The sequence below is a fragment of the Grampus griseus genome, assembly GCF_964374135.1.
Source record: "Grampus griseus genome assembly, chromosome: 4".
Taxonomy (NCBI): Eukaryota; Metazoa; Chordata; class Mammalia; order Artiodactyla; family Delphinidae; genus Grampus; species Grampus griseus.
The window spans coordinates 71,904,084-71,927,497 of NC_138997.1; the positions used below are offsets into that span (position 1 = coordinate 71,904,084).

Sequence of the window (23,414 nt, forward strand, 5' to 3'; positions counted from 1 at the left end):
CGGAAGCAAAGAGGCTGGTTTTGTAGTGTGAAGACTCGGAGGAGCCAGCAGGAGAAATGTCCGAACGGTGTTAGGCAGGGGGGTGCATGTTGTCAGGGGAGGTTTTGGGGGTCGCTTGTCTATTCCACATCTCTCACTTTTCTGTTTGCTTTTGTAAATAATAGAAGGCCATCTAGTTTATGCTCTATTAACACCACTGACCTCCTTCTACTGCCCATGTTTGTTTTCAAGAGGCAATAGGGAGTGGTGGTAACATCCGGAGTCAGGTGGTCTGGGTTAGAACTCGAGCTCCCGCACTTACCAGCTGTGTGACCGTGGGTATGTTGTCACTTAAGCCCTCTGTGCCTAAGTTGCCTCATCGGTAAAATGCGGATGATAGTAGTACCTACTTTACAGGACTGTGGTGAGGATTAAGTGAGTTCATACATACAGAGGATTTACACCAGTACCTGGCCTACAGGAAGTGCTGAGTATGTACTTGCTATTTTTATTTGCACAAGTTCGTGATCCTGGCCAGACTGTGGCTCTTGGGAAAAGAGCCACCTTGAGTGTCTTTGTATTGCTGTACAGAGCCCGTGTGGGGGCATTTGGTGCATACAGATTAACCGCTGAGTGAACAAATGAATCACACAGGAGAGAACTGACACCTTCCCCCAAAGTCACAAGCATCTCCTGTCTCACTGCCGACTTGCTCTTGCTAAGAGACATGGACTTTCTCTGCCTGTGGGCAGCCATGTTTATACGGCTGTGCGGTGTTTTTCCAGACCCCCTTTCTCTTCTATCCTGTGAGTCCCGGCTTGATGTCCTCGGTCTCAGCAGACACAGACCCTCCCTCCTGGAGCAAGGTGTGGGAGCCGGTGAAATTCTGTGCCCGTGCCGTGACAAAATGGCTCAAGGGAAGAGAGGCCAGCTGGGCCAGACCCTGGCCGCCTGGCACGGAGGCAGAAGCCCAAGACAACTCGGACCCCAGGCTCCACCAGGAGCACTTCAGAAGCTCCGCCTCTGCCCCGCAAGCACTCCTCGATCAGCCCCAGTGCTGTAGGGAGGCCTCGGAAGTGGCTCACAGAAATCAATCTTATTGATGTAAATGTCCGCAGACAGTGAAAGTTAGGAAGAATGCCTGTGTGTCCAAGACTCTCTGCCTCAAATAAACCCTGTGTGAGAGGGAATCAAGGCAGCTGTGTTTAGCCCTTACTAAAGTCGGAACCTCATCTGTGTCAGGCTACAACTTGTTAAAGTCACTTTCTTTTCATTGCTTTAGCTTGTTTTCCTGTATAAATCAGACCCTCCACAGAAGTCTCTCATCCCCCGCCCAACCCGTTCTGGTTATCGCTCGTTACATAAGAAGCCATGTCAGAACACCGGCGTAAAATATTATCCGTCATTTATTTTGTTCATGTATCTGCTCTCTGGCAGAGCTCAGCAGAGAAGAATTCGCCTCCAAGATGGTCCACTCCCATGGTCAGCAGATTGATGCTGATCACCAGCTGGTAGCTCAACCCGGCCCGTGAGCTACAGGACTCAGTTCCTCTCCACACAGGCCCCTCCACGTAGCCTGAGCTTCCTCACAGCATCCCAGGGACAGGCATCCTAAAAGAAATTGCCAGGTGGGAAGCCTCAGAAGCCACAGGGCATCACTCCTCAGTATCCTGTTGGTTGAGGCGGTCACAAATGCCCACCTGGATTCAAGGGGAGGGATATACTGTCTTCCTATGAAAAAGGGAACCAGAGCGTGCGAAGCAGAAACCATCGCTGAGGCCGCTTTAGGAAAATGCAGTCCGCACTTTACCTCAATGTAGGAGTGGCTGTCCGGCCCATCAAGGGCAGTGTTCGGCTAATTCTAGTTTTCCCTTCAATCTAGAGGACAGAAAATGTACTTAGGCTTCTGATCTGCTTTCAAAATAAGCGAGCCCAGAAAGACTTTGATAATCAAAGGCATGCCTGCTATTTGCCCACAATCATTTTAAATAATATAATCTAAGGAAAAAAAAAACCTTTCTGAGTGACGAGCTGGAGGACTTTGCTCTCCCAGGTTCCCCCCATCAGGCCCTGTCAAGGAAAGCAGGCAGGCTGGGGAGCAGAGCTGGGTGCCCACGAGATCATTCTTCCTGCAATTCTGAGCAAGTGTTTGGAGTCAGCTCAGCGCACTCCTCCACCAGAGGCTAGACCTGTGGTTAGCCACACGGAGCTGTCGGCTTCAAAGGGCGGTGCCCTGGGGGGAGGGGGACTATCAAACTCCGAGAGAAACAGCTCTGACAGAACGTCACATTTTTTAAACGGTCAAGTCTTCTTTCCAAATGCCTGTGCGTGGAGCACCTTGATCCCTGTAGAGAAAAGCTTGATAGTGATCTAATAAATAAAGCGAACCATACCTTACCACTCTCACAATTTAATTTAAAACGAGCATGTCTAATAGGCAGCACTTTGAAAATGCGTTTCTGGAATTTGTGGTTTGGATTTCAGTCTCCTGAAAATAATATATTTTATATCTACTCCATGTGTTTGTACTCCAACTTGTTTTGACTAAAGGACTTGATTTGTCAAGATGTTTTCTCCGCTGGAACTGCTGTGAGGGCCGTCGGTTGTATCTAATGAACTTACGCGAGGCCCTTTTACCTCCTTTTAAGAGCATTGTGAAACTTTGTGTGGTTGTTGTTCCATTTCTTATATGGCTGTGCTTCACTGGAAAAAAGAAAAGATTTATGAAAAACACTCAAAGAAGACCCAGTGCTTGCCTCTGGGCCCTTAGTATGAGTTCCTGCGAGAGCTCCATGGCCTTAGGCAGCAATAGAAAAGGGCCCACAAGGAGAGAGGGCACAACTGCTCAGGGTAGCCCTAAAAAGCTGGAGGTGGTGAGGGGGTAAGAGTTGAAACACTTCAGTGGCAATTAAGCTGCCACCAGGTCGCACGAACTCCATCAAAGAAAGTCCTCATCATGAGGTCCGAGGGGGCCTCTCCGGGAACCTAAGGGCGGCAGTGCGGTGGGCCTCAGGAAGGATTGGGCCCGAGAACTAGAAAGCCAGCAGGAAACCAGACAGTTCTGAAGGCTTGCTGTGGCCTGCAGAAGCTGCCGAGAACAGCCCTAGCACTGTGTACATGCTCAATAAGTATGAGCTGAGTGAATGGCTGGAGAGCTCTGCCACAGCTTCTGGTGCTTCTTAAGAGCTCAGCTTTGACTGGGCCTCGTCCATCTTAGGTCAAGTCTTGATTCCCAGTGAAGGGTCTCGAGTGGGCCCAGCCTGGGTCGGGGCCCATTCCTGAACCGTTCAGTTGAAGTTGGGGGGCACGATCACACCATAAGTACATGGCTGCCAGGAGCCCACCCCATGGCCACGGGGATGGAGGAGACCATTCATGTGTGGGCGGGACAGATACCTACAGATGCATCTACAGCAGCGGTGAAGGATGCTGTAAGGATAAAGGGCAAAAGCGATGAGCCTCAGGTGCCATTTGATGTCAGATCCTTGCACTGGGAAAGCTGGACGTGCCTGGAGGTCATCTAGTCCCGCTCCTCACTGTTTGCACAAGAAAAATGAGACTCAGACGTGAAAAGTTGGCTTAGGTCCATTATACTTTATGGCATTTCTGACAAGAGGAAAACATCTTAGCATTTGGTGTTTGTTGATTAAATCAGCACAAGTCTTGGAATCTATTTGCAATACTATTTATAACTGTTGTTTATATTTTCTTCTTCTTAATTATGCTACATACTGTGGTTTGATTTTTGTCTAACATTCGCTAAATTTGATCCATAAGGTCTAGTGAGATGGATTTTGGTAGGAATCGTGAAACAAAAACTTGGTTTTGGCAGGCGACGAACTTTGTTTGCCTGTGAGCAATTATCAAGAGCCTCTTGTGTGCTAGTCACTCTTGTGGGGAAGGAAGATACAGAGACAAAGTAGCCATCCTACCTTCCATGGCATAGCTTACATTGGAGAGCTTACAGTTTGTTAGGGAGATGGACAAGAACACTGAGGGTTGAGGGGACGAGAGATAAGTGGTATCTGGGTGGGGTGTGAGGACACAGAGAAGGGGGAGCTCAGTGTGTCCAACCAGTAGGAGTGAGGAACAAAGTGATGAAATGCCGAGCTACACGAAAGGAATTCCAGGTGGCTCCAAATGGCTGGGTCTAAGAGCAGCCTGTAAAGAGTGGAAGAAGGTAAGATGGAGAAATAAGCGGAAGGCAGATCACGAAGGGCTGGAGGCTTGACATTCGACCAAAAACAATGAGGTTCCATGGAATGTTTTTTAGGAATTTATAACCAGTGTATGTGTTATAAAGATCACCTGGAAGCACTGAGAGAGGGGGTGGGGGAACAGGGCCAGACTAGCATCAGGCTGGGGAGAGAAGGTGAGAAGATGAGAGGTGGGGTGAGGTAGGGGCCGAGGGAATGAGGGCAGTGATGCAGCGCCGGAGGGTCCCACAGGACCGGACATTGATGGGATGTGGAAGTAAATGAGAGAACATTGTCCAGGGTCAGTCACCCAGTCAGGGATGGCTGGATGGCAGGTGTTAACGTTCTCTCTGACTTGGAAGCAGGAATGGAGAAGAAAATAACTTGCATTTTAGAGTTTACGTGCCTGTGAGACAGCTTTGCAGCTCAGCAGAGCTGAGGGGCCACTGGCCCATGTGAGGCCCAGACCGTGGACAGGATAGGGCCACCCAGGGACGGTGTTTGCGAGAAGAGGCCCAAGCAGTCAGGAACACAGTACGTGATGGGGCAGGTCAAGCAAGAGGAGAATCCATGAGGAAGAAGAGAAACTGAGAGGGCTTAGGAAGCAGAGAGGGTTGGGGAGGAAGTTTCTGGAAAGCGGAAGCCATCCACTGCAGCAAATGCAACAGTTAGGCTGAGCTGATGGCAGAGTGACTCTGGCAGATGGCAGCCTTTGCGATGAGATTAAATAAAGACCCACGAGGAACCTGGTAATTGGCTGACGTTGCTGAAGAACTAAAAGTACAGAGTTTTAAGAGATGAAAGCTAGTAAAAATGCTTTCAGTTTGAAGAATCTGTGTATAAATGAGAGCATGTGGAATGTATCCCACTCTGGTATGAGACAGACCTGGATTCTGTCTCAACGCTACAGCTTATGAATTGGAAAACTTGGGACAAGTCACTTCACCTCTGTAAGCCTCACTGTCTCCATCTGTAAAATGGAGCTTCTACCTACTTCATAGAGTCTAAGATTGTGCTGAGTAACGCTTGCCCCACCCCCTGTTTTATTTTCCTCCGCAACACTTATCACCTTCTTCACTTACCAATTTACTTTTGTATTTTGTCACTCTCCCCAATGAAAATATAAACTCTGTGCAGCAGGGAGTCCTCTCGGGTTCGTTCGCTGCGGAGTCCCCAGTGCCTAGAGCAGTGTCTGGCCCATAGTAGTTGCTCAATAAATATTTGTGGACTGGATGAATAAATGAGTAAAAGGTTGTGCTAGATGTAAAGTGTTTGGCGGCAGTGGCAGTGCTGTTACTTCCTCCTGTTGGGAGAAAAACCATTACCAAGCCACCTTCAAAGTCAGCATGGCGGGTCTCAGGGCCCAGTGCCCTTTGGGCCAACGCTCCCATTACGCTGTCTCCCTCCTACGAGGCCCGGCCCATCGTTGGAGGGTGGGGGACCTGACCCTTGCCTGTACTGGGGACAAGTAAGTCACACATGTAGAGAAACAGATTGGAGGAGAATCAGCAGCTGGGTTCTTGGAACACCTGGAGAACTCCAGAGAAACGGGGAGCAGAGGAAACCCTTCTCATAGAAACCAGTCAGGACATCAAAGAGTGCTCTCGGGACCACAGCTGCAGAGAAGGTGTCGGCAGCCCCTGCTTCAAAGGCTGGATGGATGGTGGGGAGAAACTATCTTCTCTGACCAGAACCTGACGTCTTAAAATCCCAGCCAGCGAAGGTTTAGAAAATGAAAGAAAGAGCAATGAGTCTGACTTGCTTTATTAATCTGTGTGTTTGTGACGGCAGTAATGACGCTTAAATCTTTCATCATCAAAGTGCCTTACACCATGAACCCACATACAAATGGGACTCGGCCGAACGTGGCTGGTTATAAGGAATGTGTTATTCTGATGGAAAAGACTGGAAAGGCTCCACTTCCCAATAGCCTGCCGATTTGACATGTTCTAAAAGGAAATCTGGTATCAAAACATAAATCTAAACAGAAACCAAAATGGCAAACAGCAACATGCATTAATGGGGCCCGTTAATTTGTACCACAATCAGCATTCCCTCAATTCGTTGGCCAAAGGGTATTGTTCTTTGTTGTTGCTGTTCATTTCTTTTTTCCTTTTCATCTTTCAATACATCCTTCCGAGATTCTCACAATGTACTTCAGAGTCCAGACTCTCTTATGGAAAGCATATGTCTTTGGGAACGTACTGTACCACTTGAAGTTCTGGAGCCAGTTGTATTTCTGTCCCAGCATTAAGTGAGAAACAATTGTTTGTAGGGTTGGAAGGAACCCCGGGTAGTTACTCAGCCAGGAAGAGCCACACGTAAAGCAAAGAGAGAGTGTCTAAAAGATCTCAAAGAAAAGAAGAATATCTCCAGTTACCCTGTGGACCTCATTCATTCATTCATTCATTTTATTCATGCAACATTTGTTGAAAGTTTATCATGAGCTAGCTCTACGCTCAGACCCCAAAATACCGAGATAAACATGATCAATCCCTACCCTCCAGTAGCTTACAGCCTAGGAGAGGAGATAGACAGGTCTATCAAGGTCGCAGTCCAGTGTGACAAGGCCAAGGCAGAGGTATCTGTCAGATTCGGGTCTTGGGACAGGAGTTGAGAGGTGGTTAGGGAGAACTTTTTAGAGGCGAGGGTGCCTTTTAAAGAGAGTAAAAAGGAAGGAGGTACAGAAGGGGAGGCAGGGGTACTTTACACAGAGGAAACTGTCCGTGCCACATAAAACGAGATGACGCAGTTGGTGCTCTAACTGTTTAATAACTGGAATGTCATGGGCACAGACAGGCCAAAACCCACTGGTGTGGTCCCAACCAATGCCTGTGGGCTAAAGATCTTTCCTACTAATATGGACAAATCCCCAGGGTATATCATTGAGCAAAACTAAATCTGATATCGAGTGGCTAGAAGTCAAGATGGCCGTTACCCCTTGGTGAGGTAGTGACACGAAGGGGGCCTGCGTGGGGATCCAGAGTGCTGGCTTTCTGTTTCCTGATCTGGGTACTGGTCACAAGGATTTGTTTAGTTTGTGAAAATAAATTGAACTGCACACTTGTGATAAATGCTCTTTTCAGCGCAAATGTTCAGTAAAGTGTTGTATGTTTAACAAAAAGTTTTTTTAAAAAAGGCCTTGCATTCATGGATGGCTCAAGTCCTCGGGAGTGACTCCAGCAAATAGTGCATATGGAGGAGATGAAAATAGAGGCATAAAGCAAAGCCATGTGAGAAGAGCCTTATATACTGAATTGAGGAGTCAGGAGTTAGGAGACTCCCCGGAAAGAATGTGAGCATGTGATGGCGCTGAGGGGTGTTTAAGAGTGTGGCCTCTGCAGTTTGGCCCCTGGCTCTAAGGTTTAGTCACGACGTGTAAACTTCAGTCTCTCCATCTGTAAAATACGCCAATGATTGTATTTGCCTCCTAAGGATTTTTGACAATCGGATAAGATAACGCACAAAAATTCAATAATAAATATTTGCACTTTCGAAAGCTTACTTAGGCAGGAACGAGGAGACTGGATTGGGGTGGGGGTGTGTGTGTGTGTGGCCAGACCCGGGACAGGGAGACAAATTAGAAGACTCTAACAATAATCTAGTAAAGAAGGAATGAGAGCCGACCAGAGCAGGGATAGTGGAAATCATGGAGAGATCAGTGAATTGGAGGGGGGAGAATGAACAGGACTTGATCTGGGAGATGAAAAAGACAGCACAGTCCAAGATGACCCTCAAGGGTCTGGCTCAGGTGACTGTGAAGGAGGTGATGTTCTTAGAAAGTCAACAGAAGGAATAGACTTGGGGAAAGATCACGCATCAAACTTGAAATCTGTTGGGTTGAGGGATCTCAGCAGGCGTGCAGGTGGAGATGGCCACAGGAACTCAACAGTGATGCTAAAGACATAGATTTGGGAAGCATATGAAGGATTCTTGAAGGCATATGAGTAGACGAGGTCCTCAAGTGAGAGAAGCAAGGGGCCAAAGATGGAACCCTAAGGAGCGTCGACACTTCAAGGGCAGACCAAGAAAAGGAACCTGTGAAGGAATTTGAGAAGGAATCAGTGGAAAGGTAAAAGAAATAACCAAGACAGTGTGCTATTGTGGAAGCCAAGAAGGGTGTTATCCACTGTGACAAATGCCACAGAAATGTCCAGTTAAATGAAGACAAAGAACTGTCTATCGACTCCTACATATGACGGCCATTGGTGACTGCAGTGAGAGCAGCTCCAGGGGAACAGTGGAACAGAAGCAGGATGGCCATGGGTGTGTGGTACTCGGACTGGAAGACAGCAGTCAACAAATGCAGTCAAGGGGATAGAGCTACAGTGCAGAAGGTTGGGGGGTGGGGTGAGGTAAAGATCAAAGAGTTTTGTAACTTTTCCAGTGTTCACCACCACCCATTTTGAAAGAGTTTAGACCTACTTTTCCTTCTTTCTTTCTGCCTTTCATTTCTCTCCCTCCATTCCCCTATTTCTCTACCTCCCTCCCCCCCGTCCACTCTGAGTTTCCTCTCCAGAAGCCAAGGTGCAACTTATATAACTGGAAATACTTACTGTATTACCTTTTTAAGTGTTTTTAAAACAAGACATCGAAAAGTGGGTATATTTAAGCAGGGGAGTCAAAAGAACCAAATTGAGAAAGGAGTTGGAGTTGGGGTAAGAGCAGGGGCTTCCTCTCTTCCTGTCAGCCTGATGTCCCACCCTGCTGCTCCAGGGGACCGTCCCTTGGCCCAAAGATGGCTTGTGTGTTAGTGGGTGTGAATGAGTACAGACATTTACCACCTTTGTCTACCCTCTCCTGGCTGGAGTCAAGCCTGTTTCTCCCACCTCGGGCTTCAGTGGCCATGCAGGCAGCTGACAGCATCCTTCCCATAAGGACTCCATTGCTGCTGTCCCGGCTGGGCCTCTGGCCTGCTCCCCCGACCTGGTGACCGCTTGCCTGCGGCGCTCGGCTCACAACACTTCTGCCCACTTCTCACCGAACCATCCCGGGCTTCCAGGTAGGGCTCAAACACACTGTCTTCAGGAACCCCCTCTCGTCCCCTTCAGTTAGTCACTAGGTCTATATGTTGGCCTTGCACATTTCCTGAGAGATTACTGGGAGACATTCTCATTTTAGTTGTTTTTTTTTGTTTGTTTGTTTTTGTTTTTTTGGGTTTTTTTGCGGTACGCGGGCCTCTCACTGTTGCGGCCTCTCCCGTTGCGGAGCACAGGCTCCGGACGCGCAGGCTCAGCGGCCATGGCTCACGGGCCCAGCCGCTCCGCGGCATGCGGGATCTTCCCAGACCGGGGCACGAACCCGCGTCCCCTGCATCGGCAGGCGGACTCTCAACCACTGCGCCACCAGGGAAGCCCTCATTTTAGTCGTTTTATAATACTTTGCCTCACTGGTGAAATCATGAGGCACCGGGAGGAATTCTCCACGACCTCCAGTGCAGTGCTGCACGGGAGCAGGACCTCAGCTCTGGCTGAGGCCAACCTCAGCTGACTGAGGCTGGTTTGCAGAAGGTAAGGGCGTGAAGTTTGCACTCGAGGGTGGGTGCAGGGCTCTTGCATCTTCGCCCACCCTCCACCGCCCCCTCCTAGGGCTCTAACCATCCGTCAATTCCACAGACGTTTACTGAGCACCTACTCTGAGCCAGAAACTGCGCTAGGCACGCCGGGCATTTAGCAGTGAAGCCGGCAGACAAGATCACCGCCTCGTGGAGCTTGTGTTCCATTAGAGGAGACGGCCGTCAGGGGAGAGATGGTGACCCCAGGCTGTGACACGTGCTTGGAAGGAGATGCACGGAGCTCTGTAAGGCAGGAGCACGCTTATGCTGAGACCTGCAGACCGAACAAGAGGGGAAGTTGCCCTCAGTCTTCTTGCGTATTTAATAGTGCCCACTCCTGTAACTTTGCTTTCAGTAAAATATTTATTGAAAGGGCTGTAGGAAGGTGACATGCTGTGCATGTTCCTGGTCAGGGCACTCACAGACCACTAACACATCCGACCCCTAACAGATCCCACCCTCTCTGAGGGTTGTTCATCTCACCTGAAGACGCCTCTGACGCCGGCGGTGGTTTCTTTTGCAGGTGAGCCGGCCTCATCCCAGCGACCACCCTCTTCTGATTCTCTTCGTGGTGGGCGGGGTCACAGTCTCGGAAGCCAAAATGATCAAAGACCTTGTGCCATCCCTGAAGCCAGGAACCCAGGTACCGAGTCCTCAGTGATATGATCTGAACGGGAGGCCTGAGGCAGGAGTGGGGAGGGCAGACCAGGGCCTTCATTAGGCTCCCCCGCGCTCCTACCTCCATCCCGCTGCCTCCTTTCCCCCTGCTTCTTCTGCCTGTCCCAGGGCCAGGACCTACTGTGGGTGGAGGGAAGGGGGAGACCTCTCCTGCCTCTGGGTGGCAAGTGCTGAAGCGCTATTCCCAATTCCTACAGGGCTTGTATTCTCTGGCGTCCAATCGGTGCTTAATTACTCAAGAGTTTTGGCTGCTTTCCAGACTCCAGATAATTGAGGGTGACTCGCGGGGACCATCTCCGCCCTGTGGCAGGGAGAGGACGGGGCTGGAGGAGTTTGGGAAGGGCCCTTGTCATGGCAATGACAAGTGTAGTATCTTTCTCCTCTGTAGCCTCCTGCCAGGTCCCGTCCTCCTCCCCACGCAAATGCCCGGTGGTTAAGGCACAGCCCTCTAGGTTTTCCAGGCCCGAGTCTGCATCCTCCCTCCGCCTTTTACTAGCTAGGTGATTGGAGTGAGAAAAGCCCTCCGTTTTCTCATTTAGGCTACGGGGCAGGGTGGTTGGGAAAAGAGTGCCTTGCCCGGCTGCTTACTGCTATGGGCAACCGAGGCTCTGTCCTCTGGGGGCTGAGGGGCCTCAGAACTGTCCTGCTGGGGCACCGGGAGCCTGGGACACCTTCCCATTGACCCTCGCCCCCCGCCCAATTGAGACTTGCTTTCGGGGCCTGTCTTCAGCTTTGCCATGTCTGCATGCAGCCAGCGGCTTTCTGTGGTTTAGAGAAAGCAGAACAGAGATGCCAGTGCAGTGCTTCAGGTAGGACCCTGGCTTACGTGGGGGACTGTCCACCACAGGCACACGGAGCCCAGGGGGTATTCCAGCCACGCCTGGCTGCTGGTCTGGGTGGGGGGCAGTGTACAGTGCCCTTGTCTCCCAGCTCCACCCACTCTGTGAATACGCACTCAGCCAGCCGAGGAGCCCCCACCTCTGCTGGCATCCGTAAGCTGTACTCCGTAGCGCAGCGCTCAGCGGGCTCACTGACTGCTTCCCGTTGCTGACAAAGCGTCCTCAAGCAAACACGAATTCCTTGAGGACAGAGGCTGGGCCTTCCCAGGCCTGAGCACAGGGCAGGAGCTCCGGAAGCCTTGTGGCCTGACGGCCTGATGTGAGGCAGGAGAACTGGCTTGGTGTCAGGGTGGCCAGGACACCTGAGACGGAGAGAAGGCCTGGTTTCCGAGGGTCTCAGGACACCCTACTTAGGAAGGTGACCTGTATCTAGGGAGCCATGGTATGTTCTTGAACAAGGGAGTGGCCAGTCATTGGCTGTGACCATTCCTACCATTACTCACACCTGTCATGGTCATAGCTGGTGGAATTTCTGATAAAGTGGTAAATTGGGCCTCGTCTCACACCCTCTCTGTCCGCAGTGTTCAGGATCTGTTTGGTGAGCAATTGCCTTTTTGAGCAAGACATTCTTTTTTATCAGAAAGCACACTTCTCACTGCCCCTAATACGGTGAACCAAATTCTTAGCTCTTCCGAACAGCGATGCATTGTTAATAGCCTGCCAGACTGTTAATCCCCACTCTAAAAGGATAAAATGCAGACGTTTTCAAAGCCGTGTGACCTGAGTTTGACAGCAGAGACCTGACATCTGTAGTGGCTCAGTGGCTCGGCTACAGTCTGACTGACCTTGTGCTCGATCATCTGCAGAGAGAGTGGCTCAGAGAACCTGGGGCTTCAGGAGCAGGCTTGCCTGCTGCTTGTGTCACCGCTGCTGCCTCTAACTCCTGGGCCACACAGAATCTACGAGCAGATCAGCCTCTTCCCTCCTCCACAGGTCTTCCCCCAGGGCCACTCTTCCCCAAACCGAGTATCTTCAGTTCTTCCAGCTTCCCCACCCCAGCCAGTGCTGTGGACCCGAGTGCCTCAGCTCCCGGGCAGCTCTCCTGGGCCCCCAGGTCTCTCCCTCTCATGCTCACTTACAACTGAGCGCCCTTGCCATGGGCTGATCAGTGCAGAGGCCCTGGGGCCCCCTCCTCCTCCTACCACGGCCACTCCCTGCCGCTGGGCCTTCTTTCCCTACCACCCTTCTGCTGGCCTGCTCCTCTCCAGCCTCAGGACTTTGCACTTACTTTAATCCCTCAAACAGGACCTGGCACCAGCCGTGGTGATTATTCATTGCATATTGAATACTAGAAACCGTACTTGCATTATTGAAGCATAAGATAAGAGCAGCTTTTCTGTAGACTACGCCAACCTGTTACTGATTCTGGGATTATGGACAACTAAAACCACTCTGTCTTTTGTATCAATTGCTATGATCCGTACCTACTGTATATCAACATGGGTGCTTTTTGGACCCAGGTGCAGGAACTTACAGTCTCTTAAACTGGATTAGTCGATTATCCAGTAAACATTTATTGAGCATCTACTCTGTGCCAAGCACTGTTCTTTGTGCTGAGGATAGAGCGGTGACCAAGCCAGACTCGTTCCTGCTTTCATGGAACTTACATTCTAATAGTAAGTGATTGACTGACATTAAACACGGAAGCTCCAGCTAGACATGAGTGTTCCGGGAACATAGGCAGGTGCTGTGATGGGAATACCTGGGGGCTTGGAGGCAAGAGGTTCCTTCATACAGGCACAGGCTTCCCCTGGAGCAGAAGGCTGGTGAGCTGAGATTTGCAAGGCATCCGGGGATCTGCTCTTCAAAGGAAACTGCCGATAGAAGTCACTTAAGGCACATCCAGAAATGAATTCTCTTTTACAAAAGATGGTAAGGATAGCATGAAACAGTGGAATCCAGAAACCGCATTAGCAGCTGCTAGTCCTAGAGGATGGTTGCTATACTCTAAAATGGGGTGTTTTCTCCGCTCTCCATCTGTGGTGCTTGGTAAACGTGCTGAGAGAAAGTGGGCAGCTGGAGAAGGCCCTCCTTCCTGACTACAAAAAAAAAAAGGATCAAAGAGGCAACCTCTCAACCCCACGGCAAACAGCCACAGCCATGAGCAGGAGACTTCGCGGGCTTGCCCTGGTCTGGGGTGCGTGTGCTCAGTACCGACCTCTCTCATTCCAGACAGCTCTGCAGGCTGAACCCTGTAGCTGGGTCGTGGCCAAGAGGCCAGCAGAAGCCTGCGATTGTGGGAGGAAAATAACAGGGAGGGACCCCTCCAGAAAATACAGGGAAAGGCCAGCTCAGGAAACAGAGGAAGGCCGAGTGACCAAGCCGACCCTGCCATCACAGCTCTTCATGGGCTAGTGCACGTTGGCCAGCCACACTTTCATGTGCATCTCCATTTCTGGAGCTGAACATTTAGTGAGAATGTAAGAGGAAAAAAAATTAGACCCGGAAATATGCTCATACGCATACAATTTTGCACAACTGTGGAGGTTCAAGGGTACCTAAATCCTGGATGTATACCATAGCTCCAGGTTATTCTAAAATTTGAAGCCCCAAAGAGAAGAGTCAAGCGACTTCCTTTTCTTTTTTTTGGTCTACATTTAGTTTGTTCTGAAGTTTCTTACTCTAAGGAAAATGTCAGTGAGATTCAAAATTTTTATGTTTACCTGAGTTAGCTTAGGCCCTTATAATTTGAAATATTAGACGGCATTACACATGTTCATATTGTTCCTCTTAACCTTACCCTTCATTCCTACGCACTTCATGTGTCTTGCAGCAATCCACGTAACAGCGCTGAAGTCATTTACAATGGAAGGTTTTTGTTCTTGTTGTTTTCCCTCAAGAGACTTCTTTTTGAACAACCATCATGAGGGACAAAAGCGAAGAGGCATCTGAAATCTCATCAGCTTCCTTAGGAGAGCTTAAGCACAGCACACTCACCCCTCAGGCAATGAGAAGGCAGTGAGTTTTCCAGAAAGCTCGTCATGTCTGTTTAATTAATCCACTGCCCCACTGTTTTAACGATACAAACATTTTATGTTTAACACACGTGTGTACGTGCGTGTATACATGCAGCACCTGTGCTAATGGGGGTGAGTGGTGCCTTGAATCTGACATGTGCTCCAAAACCAGTTCATCAGCTGGATGAATATGCGTGTTGGTACCTGTGCGTATTAGTCGCTTTTACTGGGAAGCATCTCCCAAGGTCAAAAGAAAAATAGAGAAAAACTATTTTTTACCCCCCTCTCCTTTCACTTCACAATGTTAGAAACCAGAGGGATATGGAGTCTAAATCCTGGGTTGCCGGCTTCCCCCTGTTCAGCAGAAATGGAACAGGAAGATGCTGGCACCTACAAGTTACGGCCCGGAGAAGCAGAAGGTGGAGAGAAAGCTAGCAGGCTGGGTCACTCTCGCAGGAGCCAGGGTGGGCTGAGGACAGAGACAAGATGCCCCTCCTTCAGCTGGAGTAGAGAGCCTGTGTGGAGCCCCAAAGGCAGCTTTTTAGGGCTTGGTTCAGAGGCACCCTGGTGTCCTTCACCCTTGCCTCCCCGATGGAAATTTTCATCAGTGCCCTTGGTTGCCTGGGAAAAAGCCAGTCCTCCGAAAGGAGCTCTAGTGCTTAATTTACCTCATATCACACATTTGATGACTATGTTCATAAAATTTAAATTTCATATCCAACAGGCCAATTTCAGATTGCTTTAAGCATTTTCTTTTTCATTTTTGAGTGCCATTTCCCCCCATTTAGCTAACTTTTTATAATTTTAAGGACTATTTCAGTCAAATAAGGCAGAAATGCTTTTTGTCGAATACGCTCAAAAACAGAAAATGCTCAAAAGCGTTCTGAAGAACAAAAGACGCCTAAGATGTGAAAATGCTTAAGGACCATCAGCTATTATACTATAAAGGAAATGTTAGTGATGTGATCCTGCTTGTTCTTCAAAATCGGAATTTTAGACAAGTGGGTTTTCAGCTGAACTGATTTGAAACAAATTTACGCAGAGCTATTTGAGATACCAGAGCCTGCTGGTGTGAAAAACTTCCTGCTGGCTAAACTCACTACCTCCTTCCTAGTCTTGTTTTTGTTCATTCATTTAATCAGTCATTGGCTAACTCACTATATCGAGGACCTGCTAGGTATCAGGCACTGTGCCAGCACACAACAAAGAAACAAGGAATACAATGTGATACCAACAGCCATGGGAACATCCTCAGTCTTCAGAGAGGGGTGGTCTGGGAGGGCTTCTGGGAGGTGGTGATGCCTGAGTCGATTATTGAAGGATGATTAAGAGGACTTCAGGCAAAGAGTTGGTAACTCTTGTTCCAGATGAAGAAGCATCCCCAAAGTGCCATTTGTGAAACTGCAGATCATTTAGGGTGGCTGGAATGTGGAACCAGTGGTGAGGGGTGTGTGGTGGCCAGGGCGTGTGGTGGGGTGTGGAGTACTGAACAGCCATCAGTCTCTAAAGTCCTGGAATGCTCTCTAAGACGGTTGGACTTACAGATTTTTGGTTTGCGGTTACCATGAGGTTTTGATACAGCAGTCTATATACATACAAGATTGTTTTAAGTTGCCGGTCTCTTAATTCCAAGTGCATTTCCAACATCCTGCATTTTGATATCATATTTGTGTCTGGAGGATTTCCTACCTTTACTGTATGTTTGCCTTTACTCGTGAGCGTTCCCATTCGTAATTTTCCTTTTTCTAGTTATGGCCTTTTCTTTTCCCTCTAGAGAAGTTCCTCTAGCATTTGTTACAAAGCTGGTCTGACGGTGCTGATTTCTCTTAGCTTTTGCTTGTCTGTAAAGCTTTTGATTTCCCCATCCAGTCTGAATGAGAGCCTTGCTGGGTAGAGTATTCTTGGTTGTTGGTTTTTCCCTTTTATCACTTTAAATATATACTGCCACTCCCTTCTAGCCTGCAGAGTTTCTGCTGAAAAATCAGCTGAAAATCTTATGGGGATTCCCTTGTATGTTATTCGTTGCTTTTCCCTTGTTGCTTTTAATATTTTCTCTTTGTCTTTAATTTTTGTCAGTTTGATTAATATGTGACTTGGTGTGTGCCTTTTTGGATTTATCCTGTATGGGACTCTCTGCGCTTCCTGGACTTGAGAATGTTTCCTTTCCCAAGTTAGGGAAGTTTTCAGCTATTATCTCTTCAAATATTTTCTCAGGCCCTTTCTCTCTCTCTTTTCCTTCTGAGACCCCTATAATATGAATGTTGGTACATTTTATGTTGTCCCAGAGATCTCTTAGACTGTCCTTATTTCTTTCATGCTTCTTTCTTTATTCTATTCCACAGCACTGGGTCAGGCTTATACATGGTGGAGAGAAGGCAGTCAGGATTTTAAACCTATGAATAAATACAGTCAGATTTACACTTGGGGAAGATGGCTCTGGCACGTTTATCTCCTCTGAGTCCACCCCAGTGACTGCTGTGAGCTGAATAGAGGGAATGCAGCAGAGGATGAGAATAGTGAAGATGGTGATGATAATGAAGACGATAATAGCAGGTACCATTTTAAGCCCCTCCAGAGCCTGTCATTGTGCTAAGTATTTTCTGTGTATGTTCACGTTTGATCCTCATGATAATCGTGTGAGGTGGGTATCATTATTCCCACTTTATAGATGAGGACTTGAGGCTCAGAGTGATTAAGCAAATTCTCCAGGGTCCATCGTCTGGCAGGTGGCCAGCTGGGGCCCAGCTCAAACTGGACACTCCTAAGTCTGTGCTCTTAACGACTGTACTATCCGGCGAGAGTCCTTGGTCCCAGCTTCCTCCTTTCCTCCCCTCCTCAAAGACCCCCTCAGTTACTTCACAGGCTGCCTTTGTTTTCCATCTGCTTCTTTACAGCCCTCCACAGGGCATGCCCCAGACCCCCTCAGGTTTAGCCCTCATGCTGTCTAAGTACCCATATGTCTAGATGTGAGGGTCCTGGTCCTTGGTTCCAGCTCGGTGGAGGTGACCGAACCCATAGTCACTGTCAGCCGTGACTGAAAGCCCAGCACATGGCCTGAGAGTGACAGATTCTTTTAGCTTAGTTATCACTGCTCTAGAAGTGTCCACATCAACCGAGTCTACAGCCTTTCCCCTCCAAGTTCCTCAACCCTGTTAATAAGACTTAACCATCCTGTGGGACTCAGTCTAGCCATTACACTTGCCCTCACCTCAGCCAGAGAGGAATTCACCGTCTTGGCATTGGAACTAAGGACCCCAGGGGCTGGCAGCGGTGGTGGAGCCTGGCGAGCAGGAGGGCAGGGGAGGGGCTGTGGCCATCAGCTTCCCTGGCCTCTCCTACCTCGCAAGAGTCTATTCTTATGCAAAGGATTTTTGTCTTTATGTGTGCATTTTTTTAAATATCTGAATAAGGGATTCTTAACTTGTCTGTGAGTCCTAGTTATCCACCTAAACCTCACCTAAAACTATATTCAGAATCTTGTGTGTACACATATGCATATTTTTCTAGAGAGTTTTTAGCTTTCATAAGATTCAAAAGGAGGCCTATGACGCAATCACAAAACACAATCAAATAGCAGCTCAGAATTGCTGAGCACCTCACGTGCTCTACGCACTTGGCCTTCTGTAAGCCTTGCCACAGTGCTACAAGCTCCGGGCTGTTGCTTTTCTTCTGGGAAGGATAGAGTGAGGCCCCAGGTGAAGTGACCCTCCCCGGGGCATGTAGCCCATCCGCGGTGGAGCCGGGCTCTACTAGCGTCTCGTGAGCGTGCAGGTCTGGGCACCGCCATTCTCAACCATCTGTTGGACCTGGCCCAGAAGCCCCCGAGGAGTGAGTAGAGACCCTGTCCTCTCTCTCCAGAGCCACATATTCAAATGGTATCTACACCATGTGATAAGGGGGTGCTAATATTCACTGTCTGCCCTCAGACTCTCGTCACATGGCTTTCTAGGAAGGATGTGAGCACAGATTGCAGTGTATTTTTTTCTGCCAGAAATATGACTTGGCTGACATTAGCCATATATTTTCAAGGATAATTCTCTTTCAAAAAATAGTAACATCACTGCTTTCAAAGATTAATTTTTGTTTTAAACAGAAAACTTTTTAATAACCTCATTTCTTTAACAACAACAAGCACAAGAAAATTATAAAATGCTTCCTTCTCTCCTCCCCTCCCTCAGCTTCTCCTCCACATTGGAGCATAGGCTCTGGTTTTGGCCAGTGAGTTGGTTAATTCATTGCTTTGGTTCCACCTGGGATAGCTTTGGGGGTGGGAGGGGTAGAGAGTGAGGTGTGAGTGCCAACTTGCTTCCCCGCAAGAGGCCTGGCCAGGCGGTGTGGCCTCTTGAAGCCAGGCCTGCTGCCGGCCTGCGACCCCCTGCGCTCAGGGGCTGGGCTGTGGCATCTGACTCATACCTCCTTCCCACTTCCCGTAGTCACCCCCTTATCTACTGGGTGTACAACCCCTGCCTTGGCAAAACCTTACCAGCCTGACAGAGCGCATCACTGCTCCAGCCCAGCCCTGGGGAACGAGCTCTCCCAGTGCTGCAGAGGGAAATCTGCCCCAGAAGAACGGCCCAGTCTCAGGGAAGCAGAGAGGGACACCACGACGACAGGCCAGAGAGGCCCAAAGGTCCATGTGGACTAGGGAAGTAAGCAGCCTCCCCAGAGCCCTTGATGATAGAGGAGTGACCAGACAGACACTTGGACGCTGAAGCCAGCCTACCTGGGTTGGAATCCTGACTCAACTGCTTCTGCTTCCTGTGTGTCCTTGGACAAGTTGCTTAACCTTTCTGTACTTTATTTTGCTTATCTGCAAAATAGGAGTAATATATGTACCTACTTCATAGGGTTGTTATGAAGATTAAATGGATATTAAATGAGATCATCCTCAGTGCCTGGCCCACCATAAGAACTAATAAATATTAGCAGATATCATCATTATCATCATTGTTACGGGTCAAACAGTGTCCCTCCCAAAAGATGTTAAAGTCTGAACCCCTAGTACCTGTGAATGTGGCCTTATTTGGAAATAGGTTTTGCAGATGATCAAATTAAGATGAGGTCATTAGGGTGAGCTCTAATCCTATATGACTGTGTCCTGATCAAAGGGGAAATGTGGACACAGAGACAGACACACGTAGAGGGAAGACAATGTGAAGACATAAGGGAGCTTAAGAGGGAAGATCCTCCCTCACAACCCTTAGAAGCAACCAACCCTGCCAACACCTTGCTCTTGGACTTCTGGCCTCCAGAAGTGTGAGACGGTAACCTTCTGTTATTGAAGTTTGGGGTACTAAGAAATTAATACAGCCGTCATCATTATCACGCACAGCGACAGCCAGCTCTTGAGTGTGCCTTCTCTCTTTCCCTGAAGGAGCAAAGACTCCCTAGAAGAGGGAGAGACCTCTCTGTTGAGGTCACATTACTGGATCACAAAGCAACGGTCTGATCAAGTTCAATTCAGCAGCGAGGTGGTGGCTGGGCTCAGCCCTGCTCAGTGCCCACTGGTTAAAGGCTCAACAGACGCAGCCCACCGTCCCGCCAGCCATCCTTCCCAGCCTGTGTGCCCTTCCTTACACCCAGGACGCTAGCATCGGTGGCATTCAAGCTGCCGCCTTCTGCCTTTTCTCCACAGTACCCACTCCGTGCCTTCCCCCAAACAAATGTGTTGCATTTTATTTCTCATCATCTAATAACCTGGGATTGGCTCTCCTAATTGTCTGCGGTGTGTTTGCCCCTCCCGTTGTTAGGTAATCGTGCTGTCCACGCGACTCCTAAAGCCAACTAGTATCCCTGAACTGTTATTTACAACTGACCGGCTGCATCCAGACCTTGGCTTCTGAGGATCTGCTGAGAAGAGGAGACCTACCCGAGCTGGAAATCCCAATACTATTTTCTGTCCCCATCCAAGATATGCCTCCCAAACCAGTGTCCCTGTTACTAATCGTGGGTATGACTGAATTATGCCCAAAGAATCTTTTTTTTTTAACATCTTTATTGGAGTATAATTGCTTTACAATGGTGTGTTAGTTTCTGCTGTATCACAAAGTGAATCAGCTATACGTACACATATATCCCCATATCCCCTCCCTCTTGCATCTCCCTCCCACCCTCCCTATCCCCCCCCTCTAGGTGGTCACAAAGCACCGAGCTGATCTCCCTGTGCTATGCGGCTGCTTCCCACTAGCTATCTATCTTACATTTGGTAGCGTATATATGTCCATGCCACTCTCTCACTTCGTCCCAGCTTACCCTTCCCCCTCCCCATGTCCTCAAGTCCATTCTCTACGTCTGCATCTTTCTTCCTGTCCTGCCCCTAGGTTCTTCAGAACCTTTTTTTTTAGATTCCATATATATGTGTTAGCATACGGTACTTCTTTTTCTCTTTCTGACTTACTTCACTCTGTTTGACAGACTCTAAGTCCATCCACCTCATTACAAATAGCTCAATTTCATTTCTTTTCATGGCTGAGTAATATTCCATTGTATATATGTGCCACATCTTCTTTATCCATTCATCTGTCGATGGACACTTAGGTTGCTTTGCCCAAAGGATCTTGATACCCACACAGTGAAGTACTTTGCTGGCATTGCTGAGATTCTTAAAAAAAAAAAAAAAATTCATTTTTCTAAAGGCATCAAACTGCCTTTCAGCTGGCCTAATTCATGATAATTCCACTTTATCCTTAACCCTCTCTCTGTGATCTTTCTGATTCCACCTGCAAGTTCATTCATTCTAAATGAGTGCCTGTTGGTGAGTATTGGTAGGTTACAAGACGTTTGATCCGCAGTTGCTCAAGGAGAAGTTCCCCATGCTTTAGAATCGTGAGTGTGAGGAAAGTGTGGTTTTTAAGATTATGTAGCTGAGGAGGGAATGCTGCAAATAGGAGCTGAGGCTTTGTTTCTCTCTCGATCTGAGACATTTCTGAAAAGGCCCGAAGGGAGGGTTAGCGGGTAGCGGCTAGGGCCGTGCTGATTGTCTGCCTGTGTTGTAAATCGCCTGCCTGTACAAAGGGCTGCATTGTTCCAGTTTGCTTACTGGGCAGGGCTGCCAGCCTGCTTGGAACAGGAGTGGGAGAGAGATTGATTGGAGGGCTGTGCCTGCCTGTAGGTTTCCTCTCCTCCCCAAGGAAGGCCCCAATAAAGATATCTAGTCCAGGGAGTCTAGGTTGGAACCTCAGCCCCCATGACTTTTGTGATATCACATTTCTATAGAAGTATAAAGCTTTCTTTTCTGTGAGTCTAACGCTTCCTTGTAGCCATAACAGAAAAACCTAGACTGACAGAGTGAAATTATATAAGAGCTCCAGCAAAAATGAACTGCTTGGAACCCACACATTTGTAGGTGTATAGTTCATGGAAATTTCTAACATCTCTAAAAGAAGTTTGTAATAAAGAGACAGAGCTGCAAAATTAGTGGCTAGTGTGAATTAAACAGAGGAAATAAAATGTAAACCAAAACATTCACGTGTCTCTGCTTTTAGTTCTCTACAAAACACTGTTATGAGAAAACTGTGAGGTTGGAAATCATTTTGAGATGTCATTGAAGCAGGTTTTCTAGACACCAACGTTCTTTATTTTGTCCAAGTATGTTTTCCACCTAACACCAGTTCCTTCACGGTGCTGAAATACTGGAGACCTCGGATGCTTCTTCCATTCCACTCAGTTAAAAGTTTGAATTTGAATAAGGAAGAAAATGGCAAATAGCCCCAAAGAGATGATCATTAAAGCAAAGATCACTCGTTTCTAAAAATAAAGAAGTAACCTGGGGGCTTCCCTGGTGGCATAGTGGTTGAGAATCTGCCTGCCAGTATAGGGGACATGGGTTCGAGCCCTGGTCCGGGAAGATCCCACATGCCACGGAGCAACTAAGCCCGTGTGCCACAACTACTGAGCCTGCACTCTAGAACCCGCGAGCCACAACTACTGAGCCCGTGTGCTACAATTACTGAAGCCTGCGAGCCTAGAGCCCGTGCTCCACAACAAGAGAAGCCACTGCAATGAGAAGCCCGTGCACCAAAATGAAGAGTAACCCCCGCTCACCGCAACTAGAGAAAGCCCGCACGCAGCAACGAAGACCCAACGCAGCCAAAAATAAAAAAAAATTTTTAAGAAAAGAAGTAACCTGTTGTGTGTCTCCAATCTGCATTCATTCATTCATTCATTCCCAACTATCCAGCGGTATGTACCAGGCACTCCAAGAGCTTCTGCCCATGATATGGGGAAGGAGAGCGGCGCATCCCGGACACAATGGCTCTCACAGAACGAACAGCTGGTGCTTCTCCTGACACTCGAGCCCTGTGTGAGGATCTGCTCAAGGATCAGTGTTTGGTTTTTTTTTGTTTTTTTTTTTCTTTTGGCCTTACCCCATGGCTTGCAGGATCTTAGGTCCCTGACCAGGGACCGAACCCAGGCCCTCAGCAGTGGAAGCCCAGAGTCCTAACCACTGGGCCGCCAGGGAATTCCCGAGGTTAAGTTTTAAACCATATGTCTATATGCAAAGGAAACTTTCGGGAAATAGAAAAACCAAACTGCTAACAAGTGGTTCCCTCTGGGAAGCAGCATATTATAGGAGGACTAAGAAAAGGGAACGTCTCGCTCTCAATATATTTGTGTCATTTGAATATGTTTCACAGTAGACATGTATTTGTGTTTTACTTCCGTGCCTTGAATGTATTTTTACAAGTTAATTTTCTCTTTTATAAAAGAATATTCAAAAGCTTCTCATCTAAAATGATAAACAGAGGAAGCTTCTGATTGTAAACATTATCATTCAGCAGTTACTATGTCCCGAAAATGCTCTCGGTACTAGATTAAATATGGTCCTGAGTGTCTGAGTGATGGGGGGAACATGAAAGGTTGAGTTTATCATCGTCTTTTTCCATCTCTGTGGTCGCTGGTTGGAGGAATTGAGCTAGACAGACAATCAGGTAGCGGAAGGCTTTGGAGGAAATGTAAGCTGAAAGAAGACCCTGGGGATCAGAGTTTAGTTTGAATAAGAAGGTGGGAGGCACGACTCGGTATAAATCCTGCAAAGAGCCTTTACCAGATAAGAAAAAAGAGGAGACTCTGGAAGTAGCACATCGGGCCCCTGGGCGGAGCTTCCCGAAACCTCTCTGGCATTGCCTTCTTCTTGGGCTCACTGCCCGGG

The 23,414-nt window shown here is 48.3% G+C and overlaps 1 protein-coding gene across 2 annotated transcripts in view; it reads left to right on the forward strand.

The window, feature by feature from the left end:
• SCFD2 (sec1 family domain containing 2) overlaps positions 1–20,313 on the forward strand; it is a 394,898-nt gene extending 374,585 nt beyond the window's left edge. Inside the window, exons 8-9 of one of the 2 annotated variants that reach the window (XM_082653726.1) lie at positions 10,253–10,372; positions 20,014–20,313. In XM_082653726.1, coding sequence (XP_082509852.1) covers positions 10,253–10,372; positions 20,014–20,106 — 213 coding nt within the window. In that variant the 3' untranslated portion in view covers positions 20,107–20,313. The remainder of the gene's footprint in view (positions 1–10,252; positions 10,373–20,013) is intronic. The other variant, XM_082653727.1, reaches the window with a different exon arrangement.
• Positions 20,314–23,414: the final 3,101 nt, after the last annotated feature.